This window comes from Etheostoma spectabile, chromosome 5 (genome assembly GCF_008692095.1).
Source record: "Etheostoma spectabile isolate EspeVRDwgs_2016 chromosome 5, UIUC_Espe_1.0, whole genome shotgun sequence".
Lineage (NCBI taxonomy): Eukaryota > Metazoa > Chordata > Actinopteri > Perciformes > Percidae > Etheostoma > Etheostoma spectabile.
The window spans coordinates 18017848-18027649 of record NC_045737.1 but is presented as its reverse complement, the minus strand read 5'-3'; the positions used below and the strand labels follow the sequence as shown (position 1 = coordinate 18027649).

The 9802-nt window shown below is 40.8% G+C and overlaps 1 protein-coding gene across 3 annotated transcripts in view; it reads left to right on the top strand.

Moving 5' to 3' along the window:
- The window catches only part of col27a1b (collagen, type XXVII, alpha 1b), a 68829-nt gene that overhangs the window by 2741 nt on the left and 56286 nt on the right, over window positions 1–9802 (top strand). For all 3 annotated transcript variants that reach the window (XM_032515453.1, XM_032515452.1, XM_032515451.1), the window contains exon 3: window positions 6510–7831. In XM_032515453.1, the coding sequence (XP_032371344.1) occupies window positions 6510–7831 (1322 nt within the window). The remainder of the gene's footprint in view (window positions 1–6509; window positions 7832–9802) is intronic.

Here is a 9802-nt window from a genome sequence, read left to right as displayed (position 1 = left end):
AGGGCTCGGTTTACACCAATCACCATTTCTAGCCACTGGGGGACCATAGACAGGCTGAAGGAACACATATTTATATAACAAAAACTCATAAAGTGAAATTTTCATGCCATGGGACCTTTAAAACAAACATATTGCGTTGCAGCCAGTAGTGTTACAAATGTGCATCTCAGCTAGTGTGGGTAGGAGGAAATTCAAATTGTGATACTTTCAGGTATGCCTTGTGCACTACACGTCAGTGAAACTGTTTAGATAAACTAGGTAGTATTCTCATTATATGAAGTTGAGTAGATAAAGGGCACAAAATAGATAAAGAAAGTGAATAAAACCACTGTTAGCAATTACACCAACACAGGCCCCTTGTTGTGCTGATGTTTATCCAGAGATTATCTATGACCAATGTGATCAACATCTACGTTTTCCATTAACAGCTTGATAATTTTTACCTCTGTAACACTGTTTCATCTATCAAGGCCAAAAACTCTGATTCATTATGTTTACTTGTCCCTAGAAAATATTTTAAGTCTTTGTTAGAGATCAGCTGCTCTTTGCCGGCCTTGCCTCCCGTAAAGTGGATTTTGTGTACTGAACACTTAAACTGGATTAATTTAAAAGACGCCCCTCAGAATATTGGTTCCCATTCATGGAATTGTTTTCTGTGCAACATGAGCATACAACGCATCACACTCTGCTCTCACCACATCCCATACTCTCAGTAGAAACATTAAAAACTAGCTGAAAGTAGAGCATTCACCACATTACCACACAATGAAAACATGTAGATTTAATTGGAAATGGAAATGTATGTCTCTTAGCCCAAACACGTCTCTTACCCCACACTTATACTTATACTTATTATATACAATAAAGGTATAATAAGTTTCCAAGGTGTTACATGACCCGTCTCCTCTGATTCCCAAAGTATTCTCTGCTTGAGAAGTTGAAGTGTACTCTTTCTCATGCTGACACACATTCATCTGCATCTTGAAGTCTGATGCCATCAGCTTTATGTAACATAATTTAAGAGCCTTATAAGCATACTTTTGTCTGATTTTGCTGTCAATTGGAGGAAAACAGCGTCTCCTGCAGCGGGGAGGCAGAGGGACAGCAGCGTTTGCTAACTTTAGCTTCTGTTCTCATCTGGTATAGTAAATTCATCAAATTTAGTGTCCACAATGCTATTTTCTAATAAACTGTAGCTGTCATATTTCATGGGACCCACGTGAGTGTGCATTTTATGTCACGGCTTTCGTTGCTGTTTGTCACTTTGCCTAAGATTGAGTGACAAGTAGTACTCGCTCTGTTGTTTACTTGACTTTGCGAGTGATGACATCCTGTCACTGTTCCAGTTGCTCGGGGAGAGAGAGCGGATGACAGTTTGGTTAGAGCAGCAGACGGCTCTGCAGAGTCGTGTAATTACAACTTTATGACTATTCATAAACAGCTGAAGGAGCGGCTGTGCCCGGTGTACATAGCGTCTGCCCTATTTCTGATACCATGGTAGCAGAAATTTTACCGTGGCGGGTCGCGATCAACATATCAACATAGAGGAAACACTAAAGGATGTGTTCCTTTGCAATCTCTCAGATTCTAATGAAATGTGTCCCTTAAAGCAGGGTGCACTGACGAAAAGAAAAATACCGGCATCATTTGCATCTATGTTGTCTACTCGGTTCATAAGAAGTAGTAAAAGTCATGCATATGGAAAGTGACTGCAATCACAAGCTATCTATTGTTTGTGTTTGAATGGTGCTGGCCATACTCCAGTGTTGGTGTACTGCAGTCTTTTCTACCACAGGGGTCACTGCATCTATATTTTGAGCTCAGACACCAGAAGGAAACTTAACTGTCAATATGCACAGGCCTTTAAATGTAGTCTTTTTGCACAGTTACCATAGCTACACATGCATAAGCTGCCTACTAATTTCCTCCGAAGGGTGATCAAGGTCAGCCACAGTGCAGAACCCTTGGAGCAGATTTGAGGACTCAGTACTGTATGTCACTGTAGATGTAATACCAGCCTGCTTCCAGATGGCTCACATGTCTTTGCTAGGAATCAAACCACCAACCCTGGGGTGACTGCTTGGCACTCTCTCACTCCACCTTAATGCCATCCATGCATCCATTTGATGATAGTCAATAACTCATATGTAAAAAAATAATAACCGTGCGGATACACTCACTGGTGTAAGGAATTGTGATTGTGTTGCATCGGTCACTCAGACCCTTTAAAAAAAAAGCCATTTTAATGTCACATGGGGAAAATATAACTGAGAAAAATTTTGATTGAGTTTCAGAATTTTTGTAATATCTGGCTCTGGCTAGTGGATGCATTAATGTGCTGAGTCAGAGGCCAACAATTCACTTCCTGTTCCTTGAGAAACAGTGTAATCCAAAAACATATTTGGATGCAGAGTTCTTGGTACAGTAATTTGGGTATTTAGAGTTTCTAACCACAAACTGTGAAATAAGACAATGGGCTGCCTATAGATCAGAAAACATGGAATTCAGCAAGCCATTCAGATTTGGCACCCCTTTCTCTTTCACTTGTATTTTCATTACAATATACTGCTTTTCCATCCACGGCCACTCACTGCTTGAGAAATACATACCTGCAAAGGTGCAACATATTTTCTCCAATCAGTGCAGGCTGGGCTTTTTGGATGTAGGGCTTAAAGAGACAGGCGCTAAAACGGCAATGGAGCGTTCCAGACAGCGGCTGAATACAAGTATTGTATGTATGTAGAAATGTTCTAGCCCATCAAAAAAAGTATAAACCTGAAAATGAGCATTTACTGTCTCCTTTAAAGGCATACTATGCAGTTTGCATTTTTTGTCAAACAGCTACCCCTAGAGTCGCTGTGGAGTACTTGTATTTACCGTTATTGTCGTTAAAACCACTCTCCCAGAGCTGTCTATACATGTACATACAGAGCCTCACTTCTCCACTCTTTCCGGAGTCTCAGCTCTATGCCCAGCAGAACGGAGTTTGGCCTGCTAGCTGCATGCTAGCATCGGGTATCCCTGGGTGAAACCAGGTTTCAGTGACAATCAAAAAACAGCAGTCACAAACATAGCAATTTCCAGCGAGTTGTAATTCCAAGTCGTCTGTTTTATACACCAGGGATCTGGCATTGGAGAGATACAGGCTCGATAGAGGTGGCTAGCCTTAGCATAACACCGGACCTGCGGCCCCGCTCTGCTTCCTCTCCCTCCTCCAACTGCGCCGCCTCCAAGACCCTCCAACAATCAACGGAGAGCCTGGCGGTCTTGGTATGTCGTCTGGGATGTTGTGCGTATAATGAAAGACACTCAAAATAGATATCTGGTGCCTGCTGGTCACTGAGGTTCTGGTGGATGTTCGCAGAACAGATACCAGTAAAGCAATTTGTAATTCTCGCGAGATCTGCCGGGGCGCCACCTCCCAAACTTGCATTGCAGGTTTCCCGAGCCGTGTCCCTCCCCTGCTTTGCTATCGGCAGGATTCAACCTACTACAAGTTCGTTTAGCATTGAAATGACTTCAAATCTGTTATATTAAGGTACAAATCTTGCATAGTGGGCCTTTAAGAACCAGTTGTGTTACTTAGTGCCAGCGCTTTTCCTGAATAAACAAATTAGGTGTAAAAGTTAAAGCTGCTGGAATGTAGAGTGGACATGCATAAGTCTGTGCACTTCCCTGCTTTCAGAGAAAAGTTGTTTCCTTCTCTAGCATTGCTTTGTCTTCAGGATGTGACATGAGCAGTTTTTTTCCTAGCTCATCAGGAGGTCACAAAAGGCCTCAGGCTGCCTGCCTGCCTGCTAAGATTTACTGTAGATATGCAGGGTAAACCGAGAGTAGATCACAAATCACACTATGAAAGATCAGTTTTGCTTTCCTCATACCATATTAACAATTCAAATGAGTGCTATATGGGAAATTCAGCTGAAGAAAATCTCTGTCTATTTCAGTTTCTGTTTGATGTTTCTTTTCCATGTGTGGGTTTTTCAATCGAGCTGACCTCCCACTGCCTGCACACACTGAGCAGGGTTCTCCCCCCCCCAACATGTCTAGTGTCTATACTTGTTTCTCATCCGCTGAGCTGTAATTAATCATTTAGCGGTTTATTTCACATTCTACATTTGTTTTGTATTAGTCCGGAAGAGGACGGATATTTGAGATCTATATGTAAGCTTTTAGTTTTCACATTGCATGTACTGCGAAGATTAATGTACTGAAATCAGTATATGCTGATTGGCTGGGGATGATCAATTTTTCAGTATCACAACCAGTTTGTTATCCTATTTCTCTATGCATACTGTAATGGGTGGTCAGTAGACAATGAGATGCTGCACTGGAAAAGGCTGATAATCCCTGTTGCTGAACAATGTATATATTGTGTATGTATTGCATGTGTTGTAAAGAATACTCTTGAAATAAAGGCTGTTTCTTGCTACAGTGAAACGTGGCTTTCATTAAACCGTAACACAAAGCTGTGGATCCAGTAATGGGAAATTCCCACTACAGGACATAATCCCTGACTTGCCGCTCACAGCTTCCCAACAAAAGCCCCGGATTGGAGGCGTTAGTCATGTCCCGGGCTTAAATTGTATATTAATGGCCAGCGCGTGTCTGATGTCATCCATTGGTTTGTGGAGATCTGCTATCCGGTGTTGAGTTTGCCATTACAGGCGCAGCCATCCTGGTTGCGGATGTGATGATTTTAGACGACAGGGAGGAGTGAGGGAGGAGCCCTTACACTCTGCGTTACGTTTCACACTTTCACCGGCAATCACATCATAGCCATGCCCTAAAACACCCCCTGCCTTATCGCCGATTTTAAAATCAAGGAGACCATAATTCAAAAAATTAACATCATTATGTGTTGCAGAAGACTTGTGTTGCAGAAACTAGCCATTAAGACCATAAACTCATTATGAAAATGTTTACTGAAATCAAGTCAGAAGTGGGTCACTTTCTCATAGACTTCTACAGAAACCAACCTCCTTTTTCTGGAATGAAGGTTTAAGGCACTTGCTCATTTGCAGCATTTAGCCAAACCGGATGGGTTGTCCAGTAATATTTACAGTCAATGGTCCTATGGTCCTCAAAGATCTAGTAGTGTGTGACCCCTTGTCTGTCGTCGGTCAATCACGTGGGAAAAGAAGACAAGAAGACAGCAGGGAGTGTATTGTGAACAGTAGAGCAAAAGGGATGACTTTGAAAGTCTTGTAGTGGCTACGTAGCTTAAGGAGCAATACACAGAACAAGAGTCTGACCGATAAAGGATTTTTAAGGCCAATACGATACAAATATTTGATTATTTAAAAATCCGATATTGGCAGATAAATATATTTTAAAAAGAAATCCAGAAACGCGTTACAAAACATAAACAGATTTCCTTAACATTAGTTATTTTGCAGTTATTTATGACTTTTCACTAAAATAATAATAGTTTTTTAATAATTAGTTTTACGTCACAACAGAACAGAGGAACATCAAAATATATTAAGGTTCTGATAAATAAAATCTATAAAAATACAAACTTAAGATAGGAAACTTAAAGTCCTTTGAACAAAAACACATTAACAAAAAAAAAGTCAGTGTTGCCAAAAGGGACGTTGTAAAGCGCCCATTGGTGGACAAACTATGCAACGCCAACGCTTATAACATGGTTGACAGTCCGTTTTAATTTTTTAAATATTCATTTATCTGATGAATGAATATTTAATATTTAAAATAATATTGGTCAATAATATCGGTCGGCCGATAATATCGGTCGGCTGATAATATCGGTCGGCCGATAATATCAGTCCGCCGATATATCGGTCGGGCTCTACACAGAGCACACCAGACATAGCAATTAAACTGTGAGGAAAACACTGCAGTATGTTGTCATGAGCGTGGGCCCCTGTCAGAATGACCATCTTGAAGTGAAATGGCTTTCTGTGTCTGCACTAATAAACCCCAACAGTGTCCTCTCCAAAGACCCGTTCAGCCTCCGTTACCCAAGATTGTTCTAACTGTGACAGATGTAACAATTACGTAATTTGCAGTGGGCAAATTCTATACAGCCTTCTTAAATAGTTTTGCCGCAGGATTGCCATTAGTCTAACTTTAAACTTGGGAACTCCCAGCTTGGCATTCTTATATTACTGCACTTTTGTTTCTTCATTTAAGATTGGGTGGGAGGGTGTAAATAGGTGTCTTGTGCAAATGAACACACTATCTTCTTTTAAATAGCGTATTAAGTGCACATATAAAGTGAAATGTTATACAATTACTTTTTCTTTTTACATTTAATTTTAAAAGAATTCATAATGTTCTTGTACACAATTCTGCAAAACCCTTTGTGTCTGTGCCTTTACCAAAGTCATTTGGGAAAAATAGCGAAATTATTTTGTCTTATCATGCTATATTGACTTAGAAATCATCATATTGTCAAAAAAAAGACAGTTCTTGTTCAGTATCTTTAGGTGCTTTAAGAAAACAAAGCTAAGAGTCCCTGACATCTCTTTCTTGTTTTTCTGAAGATGTGGATGTTCTGCAGCAGCTTGGGCTTTCTGGGCGAAGATCAGGCGGGTCGTCATCTTCAGGCGCTCGATCCATCCCTAATGGCATTATCCCCTTCAAGTCTGGAGTTATCCTCACTCCGAGGGCACGTATCCAGGTGCCTCTGCACACTGTTATCCCTGCTACCTACAGCTCCACCAATCTGTCCGTGATCCTCAGTTTGTCTGTTCATCGCATCAACAGTGCTTTTCTTTTCTCAGTTCTGTCTAAAAAAAGGAAACTGCAGCTCGGAGTGCAGTTCGTACCAGGGAAGGTGGTTGTACACGTGGGGCAAAGAAGCTCTGTGAGCTTCGACTATGATGTCCATGACGGCCAGTGGCATAGTCTGGCTTTGGATATCCAAGGCCACCAGGTGCTCTTACACACTTCCTGTGGAAAAAGAAGTGCACATGCAGATTTGCATTCGAAAAAAGAGGTGGCTATGGATGCAGAGGGCTCTTTCCTGCTGGGCAAAATGAACCACAACTCGGCGCCATTTGAAGGTGCCATCTGTCAGTTTGACATTTATCCCTCTGCCAAGGCAGCTCATAACTATTGTGATCACATTAAGAAACATTGCAGAGAAGCCGACACATATCGGCCCATGTTTTCACCCTTGCTACCTCTATTTTCAACAGACCCGAACATCACTGTCACTCATATAACTCCACTGTCATTGACAGAGATATCCAAAAAGGCCAGGAAACCTAGTTTGGCGTTGAATGAGGAAATCACCAGGACTACGATTCTTGTCCCAACTGATCGCTTGCTGATGCTGAACAAAACATCTGTGTATCAGACTGTGATCACTTCAGAACCTGGTGCTGTGTCTGTATCTCCACCGTTTCATCCAGGGTTGGAAATTCCGTTTAAGTTTCTGACTCAAACTTCTACTACATCTCTTCGGATCAGTATGACACCACCAAACCGTAAACCAACTTCACATGGCAGTGCGGGAAAGAACACAAAGCAAGGAGACACTATTTCACAAAAACCTTCTGTCGAACGAATGGATTTACCTGCTTCCACCCGACCATCCGAGATAAAGCCAAACCTCCACATCACAGCTGCTGTAACGCATGGGTCTCCTTCAAACACCCACCTTCCCCCGAAAAATCACTTGACCACTGCAGCTCCAAAGAAACCTGAGCAACAAGTGACCAGTGTGCCGAATGTCAAACCCACTTCACTTATGCCAGTCACTTCAGCTGCAACAGATGGCTTCCAAACATTTGACCTGGCACCAACTCAGTTCTCACTGCTGGCTGGACCACCTGGACAAAAGGGAGAACCAGGACCGCCGGTGAGTTCGCAAGCTTTAAACAAACACAACACACACCTGTCCCTGACACTCATGCATGAGTATGTGGATGTTTCTCACATCTTTGAGCCACAACGAGTGCTTCTCTGCATGCACTGCAGGAATATCTGTTTATCTTATAACTTGTGTACAGTATATACTTTTGTTGTTTATTTCATGCATTAATAACTACTAAAGTAGGTAATTTGAATTATAATAGATGCAGGCATTGCATCTCTAAAATGTTTGCTTATTGGATAATAGTGTGTTATTGTGTTATTGATTCAGGATTGCTCCATTCCCTGTCTTGCACAAAATACTTGCGCATGTGCTGTTAAGGACTTTCTATCCCTGTCCAATTGTTGCTATTTAATGTGTGATTTCCTTTTTAGCAACAGTGGTAGAAATAGTCAGGTTCATAGCTGACCTTTGCCAGATAGTGTTTGTCTGAGTGGAAGGGCTGGCGGTGAGGTGTTAGATTCCTCTGAGAGGCAGTGTGACTGCTCAGAGAATGGATACTTAAAGTAGGGTCAAAAGTAAAAAAGGATAAAGCACTTTTTGCACAATTAACCTTTTAGAATAAGAACATAAAGGGTTATACAATATAAAGGCCATTAAAGGCCATTTATTCCCATTATTTAGTGCTATAATATTTTTCCATCTTAAGCACCACAGACTTTTTTGGTGGGAGTGTAGGACATGGAAAATTGTCTTGAAATACAGACTTTACAATTTCTATAAAGAAAGCAAATCAAAGGTGTATATGTATGTAAGTTTATAAGTAATATATAATATATACCGGTACTGTATATAATAAAATATATAGTTGATTCAAACTATTTCACTGTAACCATAACATGCTTGAGTGTTAAAGTGCTCATATTATGCTTTTTGGCTTTTCCCCTTTCCTTTATTGTGTTATATTTCTTTTTTGTGCACGTTATAGGTTTACAAAGTGAAAAAGACGACAAAAAGTGCGTCATTTTGTAACAAACGTTATAAGGCTCGCCTAGTTGCTAGCATGGCACGCCCTCAGACATTAAAATATATGAGACCCAGACAACAGTTCACATCATGCTACAAGCCTCAGTGTTAAAATGCTATAACTGAAACATTACTAATAAAGAGAAATTCACTAGATCATCTTAAGACTGCTGAGAAAGACTTACCTTTCAGAGCAAAGTGGAATATATGTGGTTGGGACTATTGCATCTTGTCTTTCATCAACCAGTGTTGACTGTAGACTGTATACATTTATACTGACCATGTGGTCCTGTCAGGCACTGATCCTTTGTTGAACACAAAGTTTCCTAAATTTTTTCATTGTTAAAAGGACTTGTCTATTTTGTATTGGATCATGTTTGACCAAAAGAATGTTTTAAGTAAAGCTTTTCTGCTTTGGCTGCGAGGGAAACCACAGCTCTGCATGCCCGTGAAGCCCATTATTTTATGAAAGAGAAGTACTGTAACTGATGCTCATGAGTCCCTGGTGAACAGTAAAGGTTACCTTCCTGAGGGCTTTCACCATTGTATTGTTTGTTAATGTTTAGTACAAAGTCTAAACAGATTGCTGAGTCAGGTATAGATTCTAAATTAGGTTGAGGCAATGTTATAATACCATTTTAGTGATGACTAGAAGCACATGGTTGAGTTTTTCATCCCCCTCCATTGGGATTGGGATGGACTTTAGTGGGCCACAATCTGTTTAAGAAGGTATAGGTTTCAAGTGCTGACAAGAGAAGGAATATCTTTGAAATGAAATGTGACAGAGTCTACTGCAACCTTTTTAAAACATAGCTTGAAAGTGCTGATGAATTCTTCAACAGACCTAAGCTCTGAAGAAGAAAGCATCAAAAGAAAAAATGATGCCTAGATAATCAAGTAAGATCTTCAGTCCAATGGGGGGAGGGTGGTTATTTAAAGAAAACATTTAGGGGTTTCTGTAGGCTGTCAACACATGATCAGCAGCATGCT